The sequence below is a fragment of the Syngnathus scovelli genome, chromosome 8 (assembly GCF_024217435.2).
Source record: "Syngnathus scovelli strain Florida chromosome 8, RoL_Ssco_1.2, whole genome shotgun sequence".
Taxonomy (NCBI): Eukaryota; Metazoa; Chordata; class Actinopteri; order Syngnathiformes; family Syngnathidae; genus Syngnathus; species Syngnathus scovelli.
The window spans coordinates 14,876,602-14,893,632 of NC_090854.1; the positions used below are offsets into that span (position 1 = coordinate 14,876,602).

The 17,031-nt window shown below is 41.5% G+C and overlaps 3 protein-coding genes across 5 annotated transcripts; all 3 read right to left on the reverse strand.

The window, feature by feature from the left end:
- Window positions 1-344: 344 nt before the first annotated feature.
- asmtl (acetylserotonin O-methyltransferase-like) lies at window positions 345-6,045 on the reverse strand. Of its 2 annotated transcripts, XM_049727728.1 has the most exons (16): window positions 6,003-6,044; window positions 5,291-5,395; window positions 5,085-5,216; window positions 4,894-4,941; window positions 4,640-4,704; window positions 4,503-4,567; window positions 4,048-4,153; window positions 3,439-3,622; window positions 3,209-3,355; window positions 2,860-3,016; window positions 2,478-2,677; window positions 2,276-2,408; window positions 1,959-2,099; window positions 1,759-1,881; window positions 1,015-1,242; window positions 345-564 (listed from the first exon to the last, which is right to left on the reverse strand). In XM_049727728.1, exons 2-15 carry the CDS (start codon window positions 5,381-5,383, stop codon window positions 1,037-1,039), a joined length of 1,800 nt encoding a protein of 599 aa, XP_049583685.1. In that variant the 5' UTR covers window positions 5,384-5,395; window positions 6,003-6,044; the 3' UTR covers window positions 345-564; window positions 1,015-1,036. The 2 variants fall into 2 exon arrangements, with proteins under 2 accessions (XP_049583685.1, XP_049583686.1); XM_049727729.1 differs by lacking the exon at window positions 1,015-1,242 and having other exon boundaries at window positions 6,003-6,045.
- Window positions 6,046-6,280: 235 nt separating this feature from the next.
- Window positions 6,281-10,225, reverse strand: upf3a (UPF3A regulator of nonsense mediated mRNA decay). Of its 2 annotated transcripts, none has more exons than XM_049727731.1 (10): window positions 10,036-10,225; window positions 9,525-9,631; window positions 9,343-9,449; window positions 8,910-9,008; window positions 8,662-8,772; window positions 8,482-8,537; window positions 8,259-8,417; window positions 8,063-8,196; window positions 7,262-7,544; window positions 6,281-6,950 (listed from the first exon to the last, which is right to left on the reverse strand). In XM_049727731.1, exons 1-10 carry the CDS (start codon window positions 10,165-10,167, stop codon window positions 6,753-6,755), a joined length of 1,386 nt encoding a protein of 461 aa, XP_049583688.1. In that variant the 5' UTR covers window positions 10,168-10,225; the 3' UTR covers window positions 6,281-6,752. The 2 variants fall into 2 exon arrangements, with proteins under 2 accessions (XP_049583688.1, XP_049583687.1); XM_049727730.1 differs by having other exon boundaries at window positions 7,250-7,544.
- A 74-nt stretch (window positions 10,226-10,299) lies between these two features.
- cdc16 (cell division cycle 16 homolog (S. cerevisiae)) lies at window positions 10,300-15,398 on the reverse strand. Its single transcript, XM_049727727.2, has 18 exons — window positions 15,167-15,398; window positions 14,958-15,012; window positions 14,546-14,643; window positions 14,364-14,402; window positions 14,098-14,232; window positions 13,747-13,906; window positions 13,586-13,680; window positions 13,262-13,395; window positions 13,104-13,183; window positions 12,813-12,862; window positions 12,673-12,746; window positions 12,474-12,599; window positions 12,205-12,357; window positions 12,061-12,124; window positions 11,771-11,832; window positions 11,559-11,694; window positions 11,280-11,370; window positions 10,300-11,147 (listed from the first exon to the last, which is right to left on the reverse strand). The coding sequence occupies exons 1-18, from the start codon at window positions 15,212-15,214 to the stop codon at window positions 10,894-10,896; spliced, it is 1,854 nt and encodes a 617-aa protein (XP_049583684.1). The 5' UTR covers window positions 15,215-15,398; the 3' UTR covers window positions 10,300-10,893.
- Between the last annotated feature and the right edge of the window lie 1,633 nt (window positions 15,399-17,031).

The following is a 17,031-nucleotide window of genomic DNA, read 5'->3' on the forward strand; positions in this document are numbered from 1 at the left end:
TGAGAATGGACTTCCGCTTCTAAAGAGCGACATTGCACAGGAACGGTACGTCAAGGAAAGAATTTGATTGGACGCCTGCCTGTCGTGTGTGTGTGCGCGTGCGTGCAGGATTTTAGAAGTTTGGAAAGAGGATGTCTGCAAACAGACAAGGGTGTGTCAACTCTATCGGGACGCTGAAGGGCGTATATGGATTTTTAAAAGACTGATCTAATTGTGATTTCATCATACCATTTGAATGCATGACAAAATCCAGAAGACATCTAATGGATTAAATTGATGTCTGTCACAAAGTATGAAATGAAAGAACAGGTTCTGGCAAGTGACTGAAAATAGATTAACACAAATTCTCTCATTTTTGTCACATTTTAATGGCAAGCAAAGCATCGAGGAAGTTCCTCGTGTGAACCACACGTGTGTTTCCGAAGCCGTGTTTATTTAGCAAGGCAGCGTAGTCCCACTGCGTCCTCTCTCGGCCCTCAGTTTGGACCAGCATGTTCAAAGACTGCAGGGTTGAGTAGGTGGACCACTCATCCAACATGGTCTCAGCAATGACAACAGCACAGCCTGCAATAAGTGTTAAATGAATTCAAACAAACATCTATTCCGAACATTTCTCCAAAGTGGCACAATCCTGTAACAATTGTTTTAAGATGGATTTGCTCTACATGCTTCCAGATACATATAAGACTTTTATTGCAGAATAACACATTTAATGTAATAATCTTCAGACCGGAATCAGGCATCTTCCAAATATGAATTTAAAAAAAAAAAATTACAAAATAAATAAACTGAACATGCACATAAATGAAATGGTCTAGTTTCAGTACAATGGAAGAGCACAGAGTATTAAATATTATCTAAAGGTGATACATATTATCATTATTAGAAATAGTGCATATCTGAGTTGTAGAGACCATCACATATTCTACTGTAGGTGAGAAGACCATTAAATCGAAATTTGGGACTTGCAATGGCGTTTGGGGTAGTTTGTGCTAATAGTTAAGGCTGGCAGACCTTTGGAGTGTTGAAGCGGGGGTCAGACTTTGATGCAGAGCATTGCATCCAGCAGGTTTTCCGTCTGTTTGATAGCGGTGGCAACAAAGGCGTGGCCCTTCAAAAGCACAGCGTACTCGTCGGCGCTCCTCTGTCTGCCTTCGCTCATGCTGAGGGCCTGGAGCAGCCCGCGACTTGGCCCTGTTCTACCCTCGTCCAGGAAAATCTCACTCAGCAGCAGGCCACAACCTAACAGCACGAGTGCATTTTTACACAGTAGTCTTGAAGTTGATTCTTAGGATTGAAATCTGATAACTAGGGATTCACCAAAAGGGAAAGTTAAACATCATCCTTGAAATTTCACGAGGGGCCCTTTTGCTTTCCGTAAACTCTGCACCATCTGAATTGTGTTTCCTCAATATTGTGCTTTCTCCACCCACATCACGAACGCATTCCATTTGTATTAGAAGCTGCATTTTTTTTTTTTTAAGTGAGCAACAACATAAAATGAGTGGATTTAACATAAGATCCCAATTGGCAAAAGCTTGCTGGTTTCTTCTGAGTTCCTTCTGCGTTGGTGGTCATGTTTACATTTTTACACATAAGGAAAAGTTAATATTAAAACAAAAAAGCTCGTCCGACCGAAGAACCTTTTTGCTAACTCTCCTTTGCATGCAGGACAACAAATGCAGTCGTGTTTATTGTCATATTTGAGAAATAATGTTAGTTTGATAACGTGTTCTTGTACAACATTGTGAAACGTACCTGGCGTGCATGCGTCTGCAATTTTGCTGAGCAAGAGGTTCACTTTGTCATCTGACCAGTCATGAAGAATTCTCGCAAGGATGTACAAGTCCGCTTTGGGTAAAGGATCTTTGAAGAAGTCTCCTGTTCGTGTCACAAGCACAGAGCCCCGTTAGCTTTCACGATAGTGGTCTGTTTGATCCAAGCTATAATAACAATACCTGCAACAAATGTGACCTTTTCTTCAGTGCACGGTGGAAGGAAACGAGGACTCATTTCAACTACAGTCGGTAAGTCGAACACTGTCACGGACATCCCCGGGTGAGCTTTTGCGAATTCCAATGCCATTGCACCTGTACAGCCTTCAGAAATAATTTAAAAAAAACATGATTACTTGTCGGTTGTTAGCATTCATTTCAAGACAAAGTGAAAATGATCAGAAAGTGGATTGTTGAAGGTTTTTGTCAATTAAAAAAAAGTCATCGAGATATTGTTAATATCGTCAGCCTTGAGTCCAAGAAGTTGTACGCATTCTCACCTCCGAGGTCACAGGCACTCTTAAAGGCAGACAGGTCAAAAGCTGTTGCCACCGCTTTGCCGGTCACTTGAGCGATACTGTGCATGGCCTTCATGAACCTCAGCCTCACCTCCTGGCTCCTGTAGATTGAGTCCTTTGCGGAAAAATCTATCATTAGAATTTAAAGGATTAAAGATGATGAGTACTTCTTTGGCATATTAACCTGGAATAAGTCCTCAGACTTGCTGCAGAAGGCCCTATGGTGCTGCTGGACGCCCTCCTTTACGGCGCTCTCCAGGTGGCTGAAGAGTGGCCACACGGTGTCGTTGCAGTGCGCCAAGTGGCCCAGCAGGGACGATGGCGCGTCGGACAGCAGGAAGCGTTTGGACAGCTCTGTGTTCTCGTATGACGGTGTCTTACAGTCTGGAAGGAGAAAAAAAAATAACAATCATAACTATTGTTTTACAGAATGCATAGTAGGAAGTCTGACATGGCATCAGCTGTCAACATTTTCACAAAACATGAGCCTCCTCAAAACCTCAAACATCTAACTGTTCTTGAATTCTCCATTACAGAGGTGATCAGAATGCAAAATGTTGACTAACTTGTGCTCTTTAAGAGTTTTAGCGAGAGGCATGCCTCAAGCAGATGCTCCGTTCCCTTGACGGATGTTTGCAGCTCCTGGGCCACCTGGACCGCATCCATTGCTGGTCTGCGCTGGAGCAAGTCAAATACGCCCAACTTGGAAGCGGTAAAAAGTGCCTGGAAGAGTTGTTTGTGGTACAGATTGTATATTGAATGCACCTCAGTAGAAATCAAGTAGCACTTCTTTGGACTAGTTCGTAGTGAATCAATAGCACCTGATACTTGCATTACAATAATTTAACTCAGTTACAACTTATTGGCAAGAGTCAACTGTGTGAAAAATACTTTAAAGTATTGATCCCCTTTCACCTTGGAGGCTTTGAATCCATCCATCAGTTGAATGATTTTTTGTAGGTCCTCTTTGGCTTCTTCACTGTCCTCACGTTCATTGAATTGCCCCCTAGTGGCAGTAGCTGGTGGTATTTTCTCAGAATGTCCAGATGAGCTGTTGTCCACCTTCAAGAGGACATCTCTTATAAATGATTTATAATTAAAAAAAAAAAAAAAGTGTGTTGGTGATTTGCATTGTAAATGCTTACCTGATTTGCGACTGGTAGAACTGGAACAGTGTCGCCGTGGCAACTGCCTCTTTGGTTGTAAATGTGGTCCAGCTGTTTACAGAAGTGGTTGAGGGGGAAACCCACAACGTTGAGAAAGTCTCCATGCACGTACTCCACCAGCATCCCACCCAGAGCCTGGATGCCATAGCCACCCGCCTTGTCCCTAACACACACGCGGACACACACACACACAGATATTTTGTTGTCAGTATACTGGAAGAAACAAATCTATGATACATCAAAATGCTCTAAAAAAAGAAAAAAAAATCACAAAAAGACAATTGGGATTGATAAACACATTTCTAACTTTTTAAAATAATAAGATATTGTGTTCCTCACTTACTCAAGTCAAGTCAAGTCAAGTTTATTTGTATAGCCCTAAATCACAAACAGTCTCAAAGGACTTCACATAGCCAAAATTGACAATTATTCTCAAATAATTACTGAAAATGTAATCCAGTTCACGACCCCAAACAAACCCGGTTGGCACGATTTGTATGTAAAATACTATGTCTGGCGGATGAAACTTAAAGCAGCTAAAAACACTGACATCAGAGTCCAAAGTTCTTCTTACATGATCACACTCACATGGGTTCACCGCTGTCAATGTACTCCCACAGCATGTCCTCCGAGAGGTCGGCGAACTTCACCTTGGTTTCTTCGTAAAAGTCAACTATCTGGTAATCCTCTTCATCTCAGGTGAGGAAAAGTTAAAAAAAAAAAAAAGTATGTCACAAGAGAGAAAAGGTGAAGAAAAAATCATGATTAAAAATTATGTAATGCGTAGCATGGAAAAAAAGTCATTCTTGCATTACACATATTATACCAGCATTATAAAAAAAACTGTTAGCATTCTATCCAGTCCCATGACCCTTTTGAACTAGAATCCTACAACTAGGGATGAGAAGTGAAGTATACTGGATTATAAATCATCCTGTGATTTATACTGATCGAAATATTCATTGAGACTCATTCTCATTATTTGAGTTTAGATAGGCTATCTGCAAATCATCTGCCTTGTTGCCTCATTAAACACATCTTACTTGATTTCTGACAACAGAGCACGATGGCGACGCCTGTGAAGACACTGTGCTCTTTACCACTCAAACTAAATCAAGAAAACAGGAGAGAATCATAATCAATATGAGAATATATCCATCTATCTATTTAAAGACTTTACCTCGAGAGCATCCTGTATGCATCTTGCTTATCGCGTGGCTTCTCAAGAATCATGCCATCAACTGTCTGCGGAAGTATATTTGAAATAAAAAAATAAATACAATATATCTATATACACAGGGTATAAATGTGCATGAGGTAGGTGAGTGAGGATATGAATGAGCAGCGAACACCAACCTTGTTTCAGAACAAGACCACAAATGTATACAAATAATATGCAGTAAAATGATACTGACATTGAAAGAAAATACTTACCACAATCGTGTCTGCGCCGATCACGATGTCTGGAGTTTTAAGGTGGTTCTAAGACACAACAAGTAGGAGAAAAATCCCATTAACGTTGCTGTCCAACAGGCTCCACAGTCTTAGAAACACGGACAAATGTTCATGTAGAATAAAAGAAATGCATATACGGTAAGAGACCACATGATAATGAGTGTCCTCACACAGGGCATCCTCCTCGCCACCTCCAGTGCCTTCTGCTTGGCCGTCTCCACAGCGTACTGCTGAGGTGCTTTGAACAGTCGTTTGTCGAGAGTTTCTTTGAACCAGGATGGGACCACCTCAAAGCGCAGGCCCTAAAGTGAGACGAGAGATGGGACATGAGAGAAGAGACAACACAAGTTGTCACAATTTCCATCCTAACTCTTACAGCATTGCGAAGGATGTCCAGTCGCCGCGGAGATGCGCTCGCCAACACAACCAGTTTGCCAGCTAGTTTGGAGATGACGGGGTTCAGCACCATGGTTAGAGCTGCCTTAACAGTACAAGGAGGCAATGAACAAGACATGACAAAGAGCTAGAAACCTTAACTAACAACTTCATGACAGCAAATTTTGCAGTTCACTTACCAGTTTAGAACTTTTCACCCATTCAAATTGTCAAATATTTAAAACTTAAGTTTTACTGAGATTTAGGCAACTGTGAATGACGTGTACACCAAACTATTCGCCCTTCCCAGGTTTAAAAACATAGTCGTCTTATTTAAGACTCTGGTTTGCTACTACAACGAAAACGTATAACATTACAGCAATTTAGAATGACATAATTTGATGTTACTATATACAAGCTGTGTTGAATAAAAATGTCTGAATTTGCCCTGTTCATAAGTATATGCCTAAGTCTGTAAAAGCGAAAAAACGGTTTTACTTCTACCGAAAACTTGGACTGTGCAGCAAACGTAGAAGTCACAATTCACTCATTTTGGTTGATATTGACATTATACGGTCACTAAATTATCACACACGTAATGACAATATGTAGAGTTGCATGACCAGTAGCATGGAGAAAATTAAAATGTGTTTTTTTTTGCAGCTTGTGGGGAAAAGACACGAATTTTGTTTTGTTTGTTATATCTCTCTTACCTTTGCGAGACCGGAACTTGACTGTGTACAACGTAGGGATACGTGATGACGTCACACGTCGAGTGGATTGGCCAATGAGATTCTTGATACGGCCCACAAAAACTCAAGTCCCAAAATAACAGGTTAAATCATAAATAAAAATATCAAGTTGAATATACACACATATATGCAATATATAACTAGTTTGATAGCTAAATAGATTTAAAGTGAACGGGAGAGAGAGAGAGAGAGCGAGAGAGAGAGAGAGAGATCCTCAAATCAGACTAAAAATCAGTAAGTCTCTCTCATGACATTTATTTTCTCATGTGCAAAGTACGTGGGGGGTAAAACAAGATTGCCTAAAAGCATATTAGAGTTACGTTTTCTGCATCAGAATAAAAAATACTTCACTTTCTCGGACGTTTCTCATACAAATGTCCATTGAATGATAATCGTAATGCTTTGCTTTGGATGACACGGATGAAAGCTAAAACGTTCCCACAAGCACAGTAAAGATTAATACAAGCATACCCTTGCCACTAGGTGGCACACCTGTGAGGGGGTGCAGGTGTATCAACATCCACACATTTCACACTTTTGTCAATATAGTCAATACAGTTCACAATATGATTTTCATTCCACAATAAAACTGTAGCCTTGTGCCATTCATTTATACAATTCAAACATAGTGGAATGTATCGAAAATAATTTAATGTTATGTACACTGTCGGAAGATAAATATGCTGATTGGTTTGAAACTCTATTACTCTCTTACAATTGCCCGTGTTCATCATTGCTGTTGTCATATGCTTTGTCTTGCACCGCTGCCATGGCGACCACCTCGAAGCATCCCGCCACCTCTCCTTCGGGCGAGTGGCCTACTGGCATGCAGTCATAGCCTTTGCCAGCCGAGTTGACACCCTTGCGATTCCGCGCGCCAGGCTGGTACAGTTGCATGGCCGGGCGGTCCTGCAGACAAAATAATCAGGTTTCCACCAAGTGGTTTGGTTCAATAGTTTCCTCATCCCAAAATTTCCGATACCCCATTTCCGCTAACATCAACTTAACTGCCAAAATGATCAGAGACCCATTTCGACATGAAGTTTAGATGCTAACTTTTTGAGGGCAAATTCCACTTCTAGCAAAAAAAATGGTGCTAATTGTGTGTATTTACAGTAGCTCTGGAGGATTTGATGTTGACCGTTGATCAATCCAAATAAGTATAGAGAAGGAAAAAAAATCATCCAATGAATCCCTCGCATGCTCACCTTCTCGCTCACCTTGTTTCGGAGGCGCTCCTTTCTGTTTGCCAGCTCGTCCCTGTCCTCCTTCATCTGCTGGTCGCCGCTATCAGAGCAGAAGGAGTAGGTGTGGTGATGGCCCTCCTTCTTGGTGCGGTCCTGGCAGTAACCCTTGCCCCATTTGGTCTCGTCTTTGCGCCGCGTGAACTTGTCAAAGTCGTAGTGGTGCCTCTGACGCTTCCTGTCATCATCTTTCCCGCGATGGTCTTTGTCTCGCTGCCTTCGGCACTGCTGCTGCTCCTTGTCACTTTCAGGCTGACTTCTAGTGAAGAAGTTGCAAATACTGAACCATACATTTTATAAAACACTTTTCATCATTGAGGACTTAAGAGAGCTGAAGCTTATGCCCAGATGACTTGAGGGGTGTGTGTGTGTGTGGAGGGGGGGGGGGGGGGGGGGGCAGCGCAGGTACACTGAGGACAAAGACTAAATCAAGCACACTTTTAATGTCACTTCTGTTCAATATTTTCTGTGCAATGAAATACAAAATGAAATATACGTTGTTATTCTGACTTATTTAAGATGGCGACTTTCTTAAAAAAAAATTCTCTTGTCTGATTTATTTGATGGTTCTTTTTTATTACATTGTGTGGCTTTTTAATCTCTTGCACTCTTGTCTTTTGCTGCTGTAACCCCCCTCCCCCCCTCCCCCTGGGGGCAATAAAGACCTATTATTTCCTTTTCTATAGCTCATATACGGCTGCGTTTCTCCACACTATCACACAGCTATCAGCAATGAAGAGAAGAGGTACAAAAAAATGGATGGATGACATTTCTTACTTTTCCTTGGAATCCTTTAACTTCATCTGTCCAGCCGTCTTTTCCCATTTCTCCCTTTCCATTTCCCCGACTTCACTTTTGTCTTTTACGTGGTCTGAGTCCATGTCATCGTCCCTGTCGCTTTTCTTCAGCAGCTGGTGAATGAACACAAAGTATCAGGTCAGGAGATACACGTGCAATAAGGGCGCATTGTTACCTTAATTTTGATATCTTTGTCTGTGAGTTTCTTCTGCTTCTCAGCTTCTTTCCGTTTGCGCCGCTCCTCTTCACGTCGCTTCCGTTTCTCCTCCTCTCGTTGTCGCTTCTTCTCAAACTCTCGCCGCCGTCGCTCCTCACGCTTTTCCTCTCGTATTCGCTGTAAGGACGCGAGTGCTTTGTTTTTCTCTTTTAGGTAAATTTATTTATTTTTGTTGCCATACCTGTTTTTCCATTTTCTTGTTTCTGATGTACTCCAACAAGGGTGTTGTCCTTTTGGCTAAACATAAACAACAGACAATAGATTGAAAATAGAACATTATTTCACGTATATAGAAGTTATTTTTTCTTTTTACATGAGCCCACTTGTGACACTAAATGGTGAAAGTAACTCCAAAGCTTACCTATAAGCTCTTTGGTTTTAGCCTCAATTTCCCCCAGAAGAGTCTCAGGGTTGGCCATCGACTTCTCCTCATCGCATGAGTAGTTCTCCAAGAAGCGTTTGTATTCCGGATCTAAGGGAGGATGTGACAATAAAGTAACGACACAGTGTGGTGTTGAATCAAGAAATTTTGTTTGCTTTTTGAAATAGAACCATAACAGAGGCAGAGTTTTAACATCTGATTGTGGGATGCCATATTGCTTACATTACCTTCCTCGATACTTCCAGATTTAGCATCTTTCTTTTTTAGCTTCTTTTTGGAGACTTTCTGGAAGGGGGCAAACTCTACCACAGCAGGGAACTCCTGACCTGTTTGAATATCAAAGATTCTGTCAAAACTATCATCAGTGTATTGAAAATCATAGTTTCACAAACTGTGGCTAGCCTGCAGTCTTTTACGGATGCCAAACTACTTGAATAAATAATTTTCATAAGTTCATTTTCACATTCCTATTATATACTTGCTCACTCTTTCAAATTACCTGACAGAAAATTAACAGAGAGGGTGCAGGGAGGCTTCTGTTGGCCATTAGCAATGTTTGTAAGCATCAAGCAGTGAAATACTTTGATCCTCTCCACCATTTTGCCCAGTGCTTCAATCAGAAAACACAGAGCGGCATTGAAGAAAGAAAATAACATTCACCTTTGTTGTCAATGAAGACGTAGCCATCGAATCTATCTCTGAACAAAAGGATATCATCCTGGTTTTTGAAGTTGATGTAGGCTCTGGAGAACAAATGTGGGTACAGACTATGGACAGAAAGGAGGTCATGAATGTAATGATATACTGTATTTACTGTATATGTAAGCATTATGTATTGATACCTTTGATCAGCAGGGAAGAACTCAAAGTAATCAAACGAAGGAAGCGGGCTGAGTTGTTCTTCTAACTGCTCCTTGGTGAGGTGAGGTGGGAGCCTTCGAATGACCACCTGTCCATCAGTGAAACACATAACAGCTACTCATTTTAAGAAAATTAATAAATTTTGTTGTCACGCCTCTACTATTCCTCATATTGAATGAAGTTTTTATTTTTTTGCTGCTGTAGTGTGCAATCCATAACGTATTGCCATTGTAGCACAGCATTTGGACATGTACATAGTGCTATAATAAGGTAAACAGTATCTTAAAAGGGTAAAAAGGCGAGTAACTATTAATTTTATAATGGAGATGAGCCCATTAATTTAAAATGTTAAACAATAAGTTACATGGAATTACGTTATTCGGAGGAAAACGTTTTGGTGTGTCTCTGTCCATGGTGCTGAAACGCCGTCCGCCATGTTGCCCTACATCGTAAATAATATCACAGAAGGCTGCTCGCCAGACCTCATCGTACCTTCGTAAAAACCTCCTTTTTCTCTTCTTTCTGCTTGGGAATATTGTCCTGGTCTCCCGAGTTGTCCCTCAACTTTATTTCCACAACACCCTTGTCCTTAGTCTCCGTCATTTGCTCCTTTTCAGACCTCATCTCGCTCCATCTCCGTGCGCGGACAGGACTCGGCGTGTGCTGGCAGGGCGCTCGCGAGAGGACATGCACATATCGCGAGAGGATGGGACACGAGCAACAGGGCCGTTTTAATTCGTATTAAACAAGTCGTCATGAAGGAAAAATGTATTTATTTTGTCTTTGTTAAGCATCTTAAAGGCTCTTGTACAGAAACACGTAAAAAGAATCAAAATAACAATTTCAATAATATAATACGCCCTATACCATGGATCGGACAAACACTTGATCATTATTAATGAAACAAAAGGACATATTACAGATCAAAATGAAATGTAATGCAAATGACATGACTGTAAGAAGGAACAGTGGTCTGATTTCCCACTGAACCTTTATACACTATCAGCCAAATATGTCTTCTCTCACACACACATGCTTATGTACTAAAATCTCCACACTTATGTGCTAAAATTCATGATTTATTGAATAGACTTTTTTGCAACTTTGTCTACGTTTATTTTCCTCTAAGTTTTACATCATGGTGAAAAATCCACAGAAGCATTAAAAAAGTGACGAGTCTTAAGTTCTGAGGTTAAGTCTGTTGGCGCCAAACAACTAGGCTTCTTCCCAGAGACTTGACGTCAAAGTCCAGGTGTCTTGTGATAGATCCTCAAAGGCACACGCCTCTGGATTGCCTTCCAGAACCTTCCACTCTGGGTTGTGTCTCCATGACAACCCATTACATCTAAATCACGTGCTGGTGTCCGACAGGGTATCCAACATGACGTCGCTTTCGTACATGTCGCACTCCAGCGTCAGGGACAGACGTAGAGGCACGTCAAGCACCATCTTGTCCTGGTGAGACAACGGCGTCTCCACCGTCATAGCGTTGGAGTCCTCCAGCCGCGGGGAGGCCAGCGGTTCGGTGAGCTCTGTCGCGTTGATTGCCTTCATCAGCGTTTGCGTATTGGCGCTTTCTTTGACCTTGTCGCCGATGTCTGTAACTTCACGGGCACAAATTTGGAAAACGATGTCAATGATAGAAAAGAACACTTTAAACAATACCATATTTAAATTTATTATAATATATTACTTTTTATTTTTAAACAAGCAAGATAAAAACAAGTGCAATATACCTTCGTAGGCATCCGTTTCACCAATGTACATGTCGATGCAGTGGCCAAGCATTGTCACGGAAAACGTGTCATCTCGTTTGAGTCCAAGCGCCTAGAACGGGAAACAATAAATAAATAAATAAATAAACCTTCGATGATTTAAAGCCCAATCCATCCAAGACAAACTATAAGAGCGAAAGAGAGAGAGAATGTTTTATTTATTTCAAAACAGTTGCCCTGACTAATAAATTGCATCGAATGTAGTGGCCGCTGATCTTATTAGATTTGAAAAAGTATTACTGTATGGAAGTAGTCGATAGCACTCTCAAAGTCGCCCATGAGGCTGTGCACGTATCCTATGGCGGCGTATGTGGAGGCATGCTGAGGGATCAGCACCAGCGCCTGACGGTGGTACTCCAGAGCCTGGTCGTACTTCCTGCAAATGCATACCCAAAGTTTATTATACCGATATTCAAGTGCAAATTTACCATGAATGATATCATGTTACCTACTTGAGTTTGCGACACACGTGACCCAGGTTGTTTAGTAAAGGCTCCCACTTGTCTACAGTCACCTTGAGTCAAATCATGTGAAACATTAGAACATAAATAAATAACGGTAATAATCATTCATGCAAGAAAATACTTTTAAATGAAATAATGTAATTACATTTTTTAAAAAACTACTGAAATAATAAAATAACAGGATAAAACAAACAATAAGTATTCAAATAATATAAAAATAAAAGTTCAAATACAAAATAATGGTAATGTCGTTTATTCTAAATTGTTAAGAGAGCTACCTCGTTCCCAATGGCTTTGATCTTCTCCATGGCATCCAGAAAATACTTCTCAGCCATCTTCCATCTGAAAAAAAGACGTGGAAAAGGTTTTACACAATTTGCCCCTAAGACTTAACCCTGTGTCTGTGTGTGTGTGAGACTCACTGTCCATTCTGAAAAGCAACCACGGCCACCTCGTGAATGACAAAGGGGTCCTCTGGAGCAATGCTCAACGCTTGGCTGAAGAAGCGCTCGGCCAGCTTTGAGTTGTTCGTCAGGCCGTACTCCAGGCCGATGTACAGCATTGGCAAATGACACCTGGACCGGAACGAAAGATGTGGTCAGAAAATCTTATTTAGATCTTATGAAGATAGGATTTTCTCTGCTTTTCCTAAACCAGAGAAAATCCTATCTTCATAAGTTATGGGGCATACCCTTTCATCAGCTGTGCGGCTGTAAAGTAGGCAGCCATGGCCTGGTCGTGCTCACTCTCCATGGCAAAGGAATGACCATAGGCGATCCACGCCGGACCATACGTCCTCTCCAGAGTGGTGGCTTTGCTAAGGCAAAAGTCAAACATTAGCTTGGGCTAACACCTGTGACCTTACCCTAAACATCCACACTGGCAAGTACCTGAGGTAGCGACGGGCATTTTCATTTTTATGGCCCACCATGAGATAGTAGCAGCCGACGGCAAACCAGGATACCTAGAAATGTGTTTTTTATTAGCTCAATGTTGAAAATCAAAATGGGATGAGAGAAGTGACACTTACTGGATTGTTGGGATACAAGTCGACAAGTTTGTGCGATAGATAAAATAACTCTGTGGGCAAAAATACACACAGAGACACAAACATGAAAACACAAGAGATGTATTCATTGCTGGAATGACTAATATTGCACAATGAGTGTATTTATGTTTGTTTATGCTTGGTCAAATTAATTTAGGGTTAGCACTTAGCTGGTGACCAGTCCAGGATGTCCCCCAGCCTCTCACCCAAAATGAGTGACCGATTGGGCGTTTTAATTTGGAAGTTATGTTACAGATGTAAAAAACAGTTTACCATTTGCTTTTCCCAGCTCGACTAATGTTCCTATGTGCACAGGTAAGCAGTTAGCATGGAAAGGGTCTTTGACCATCACCCTAAAAGACACAAAAGCAAAGACAGTGAGCTAAGGGCACTTTAACCACCGTGAAAAATCTGAGCGCAAGTCGACTAACGTGGAGGTGAGCTTGTAGCACATCTTGAAGTCACAGTTGTAATAATGTCTCTCGGCCAGGGACACCACCACATCCAAGTTGTCCTGCAGATTGTTGACCATGGCAGGCACCACCAGGTCACTGGGTTTGTTGTACTGTCAAGTTGAGACACAGACTTCTTTAAGAACATAAAAAAAGTTATTTAGCCCAAGTTCTGGACATAAGTACATGTTCTGCGATAATGCCGCCAACAACATACATGCATTTGAATGAGCATCAATTATACGTGCATTTTTGCTAATCACGGCCCGGTCCTGCACGTATAGTGGGGTCCAATGTAAGTACCTTCTTTAACTTATTCTCAAATAGGAAATGAAGCAGCTCCTCTTCTTCCTCTGTGCACTGCTGACTCAGCGGGAGCGAGTGTAGGAAGTCTTTCTCTGTTGAACAAGGAACAGGAGACAGGATTACAACCATTTCCAACTGCATTTCCATGCCTCTCTTACCTTCCTGAGCTGTCAGCATGTGGTGCGATGTGAGAAGCTCAAAGGCTTCGAAGCAGTACACGTCCAGTTTCAAGGCCTCTTTGTAGCTGGAGGTGGCCAATGGCCGGTTGTCCATGGCATCGTAGATCTTGCCGCGCAGGAGGCAGATGGAGCTGCTGATCTGAAATATGAACACTAATCTCAGTCCACTGTAGAATGTGCACAAGTGGGTGTTCGACATCACAATTTCTATTTAGCAATGAACACACATTGGAGACATAATGGATTTGACTATTTGGGAGGACCGGGCGGAGGGGCCAAGAATGAAGCAAGGCATTGAATGTAGAGAATGTGGTGCATCTTACGACTTACGGAGGCAGGCGACATGTCCCAATTGTTTGCCTCTGGTGTCCCGACCTCCTCCTTCACACTCCTGTCCAGCAGCTTCTTAAAGCCTACCTCCTCTGATAAAATATCTAAAGCCTGCTCGAACTCCTTGGCGGCATACTAGAAGACAGTCACCCATTCATCACTTCATTAAAACTTTTGATCAGTATCACTTTAACAGAGTCACTTCAGCACAATTGTAAGTATTGTGGTTGGCTCTAGAAATTCCACCATATATCAAAGTTACTTACATGACATCGTGCAGCAAGATACTGACAAGCTCCATACATCTGTGGGCAAATGTCACAATACAAGTGAATAGAGGTGCACCTCATTTGAAAAATAACACGTTTAGCAATGCATTCATCACAGACTTCATTCTATGGCATAAACTTGGCAGGCCAAACATTCTGTACAATGAGGCTGGACGTACCTTGTCAAGTTTCCTCGAGCGGAGTGCATGCGAGGCTCTGTGATATTGTGATGTCAAGAAAAGGCACTGAGCAAGCCAGTAGATGTCCTGGGGATCTTCTATAGCGCGCAAAACGAGAAAGAGAGTAAAGTGGGTCATTGTTTAGATTAAATTATGTCACAGGATAAACAAACATTTAAGCCGATTCATTAATTAATAAATGATTAATCGCGGTAAAATAGCCAATTCGCTGCAGGCCCAGAATTCTTCGCTCCAGCGATTGACCAATCACAACCATTCACAGCAAAATCGCCAATGCCTAAATGTTATGCATCGCTGCAATATTTAGCTCTTACTATGTAATATGACGTGCACGGGTTTCCAAAAATGACATCTTGATACTTGATGACACCGGCTAGTAAAGACGACTTACCATGAGAAAGAGTTGCTATCTTGTCTGCCCAAAACAGCGCGCTTTGATACTGTTGCTGAAATTACACACATCCCAAGAATTACTCACAATGCACAATGTTATGCTGCTAGAATAAGCACCATATCTACAGTTTCTTTGTCGTGATTAGTAGTTTGAATGCAGGATAACACTAGCTAGGCTGGATACACTCCACATAGCATTCACGTTACCTGGTCGATGTACTGCCGCACTCGCTTTCGAAGTCTGTCAAGATTCATTTTATTTATTTACTTATTTATTTTACGTAGGTTCCCTGAATATCAAACAGATGTAATCGCTAAGTTGGAAACTAGAACAGTAGGACATGCAGCTGAGTTGTGACAGACGTGCAAGCCTCTCTTTGCAGTAAAATCAAACCCGCGGCTTCCCTTCGACTTCCGGTGCGTAGTTAAACTCCGCCGAAAAGAAACAAATGGATATGCGCAAAGGTTCCTCTTGAAATTCTCAAGTTTGACCGTTTTTCATTTAAAAATGTGGTGTCACTAGTGTCTGTCATTCATGCATTCATGCATTCATGCATTCATGCATTCATTCATTCATTCATTCATTCATTCATTCATTCATTCATTCATTCATTTAGAGTGTTGATCTTTTATTTTCATTTCTCTTTATTGTTCCATTCTAATTTTCTATTCAATTCTATTTATTATATTACATTACGGTGGATCGGTAGGCACTGATTAGCACGTCCGCCTCACAGCTAGGAGGGTGCGGGTTCGAGTCCTCCCTGTGTGGAGTTTGCATGTTCTCCCCGTGCCTGTGTGGGTTTTCTCAGAGAACTATGGTTTCCTCCCACATCCCAAAAAATATGCTTGGTAGGCCGATTGAACACTCCAAATTGTCCCTAGGTGTGAGTGCGAATGTTCGTCTTTGTGTGCCCTGCGATTGGCTGGCAACCAGTTCAGGGTGTCCCCCGCCTCCTGCCCGATGACTGCTGGGATAGGCTCCAGCACGCCCGCGACCCCCGTGGGGACAAGCGGTATAGAAAATGGATGGATGGATGGACATTACATTATGTTGTACCGCTTGTCCCCACGGACCAATATAATATTATATTTACATTTATATTATAGTAGATTATTCTTAACCCTTTAAAAAGTCAAGAGCCCATTCAGTAGATTTCCACTGTGTTATTGTGTGCTCCTTAAGTATGTTCATTAAGAAAGTCAGAAGCCAATACTATTCTAATAGGGTTAAAGTTAATGAAGCCGATTTGGTGTTCTATTCACAAAGGATAGAGGATGTAACTAGTCTCTAAGGTGGAGCTGTATATTTCTTTCTCCTGGGACTAAGCTCTTCCATGAAACCCTCCCGATTCACTCTAATACAATAAAGACTGTACATTTATAACCTGACCTTATTTTTTTATTCTGGTTGTTAACTCATCGCTACTAATGTTTTTACTGTTTGTACAGCTTTCAGTGGTGTGTTCAGATTGAGACAAATGGCAGTGTTAGTGCTCTTATTTTCCTCAATGGTCCCCTGGGGGCAAAATGCAAGCGAGATCAGCAAGTAGCAGGAGGAGTCAGTGCATTTCCCCAAGGTCACCACCATAAAGGAGTTTTTTTTTGTGTGCGTGTGATGGAAAGTGACTAAGGTAACAAATCCCATGAGGGCATCTTGTTTAGAGGAAGCTGCATCACACACTGCTTAGCAGGCTGCTTGGTGAAATCCACACGTTCTATTTTTCACGTGTTGTTTTTACGTTGATTGCCACATTCTTTATCTTTTTATCAAAATAAGCGGTATTTGAGCTTTTTTAAGAACAATAAAAAGCAGATCAGTGACATCCAACCACTCTGTTTTACGGGATCTGGACTTGTTGACGTTCTCACTACACGATGACATTAAAAGCATGATGTCAGCTTTCGTAATCGGCAAATCATCTGTAATCCCACTATTTTAAGGTTAACTATTTTTGTCAGAAACTATACTTGTACCCAAAGAAACACATCTCTCTTTGAGTAACAGCAAATGGCAAGACTGACTCTAACCCAATCTGAAAAGCCTTCCTACCTGATTCATCAAAAGCAGT

Bases quoted from the DNA above. Each gene is read 5' to 3' on its own strand.
- cdc16 (XM_049727727.2), bottom strand. From the start codon at position 15,214: ATGAATCTTGACAGACTTCGAAAGCGAGTGCGGCAGTACATCGACCAG. The intron at 14,233-14,363 runs GTAAGTAACTTT...ACTGTCTTCTAG, and splicing joins ATCTTGCTGCACGATGTCAT to TATGCCGCCAAGGAGTTCGA. The intron at 12,747-12,812 runs GTAAGTGTCACT...ACACATTTCTAG, and splicing joins ACTTGTATCCCAACAATCCA to GTATCCTGGTTTGCCGTCGG.
- asmtl (XM_049727729.1), bottom strand. From the start codon at position 5,383: ATGGTGCTGAACCCCGTCATCTCCAAACTAGCTGGCAAACTGGTTGTG. The intron at 4,705-4,893 runs GTAAGTATTTTC...ATACTTCCGCAG, and splicing joins TCGGCGCAGACACGATTGTG to ACAGTTGATGGCATGATTCT. The intron at 4,154-4,502 runs GTAAGATGTGTT...TCCTCACCTGAG, and splicing joins GCTCTGTTGTCAGAAATCAA to ATGAAGAGGATTACCAGATA.
- upf3a (XM_049727730.1), bottom strand. From the start codon at position 10,167: ATGAGGTCTGAAAAGGAGCAAATGACGGAGACTAAGGACAAGGGTGTT. The intron at 9,632-10,035 runs GTACGATGAGGT...ACTGATGGACAG, and splicing joins AAAAGGAGGTTTTTACGAAG to GTGGTCATTCGAAGGCTCCC. The intron at 7,545-8,062 runs GTAAGAAATGTC...CTTCTTCACTAG, and splicing joins TTAAAGGATTCCAAGGAAAA to AAGTCAGCCTGAAAGTGACA.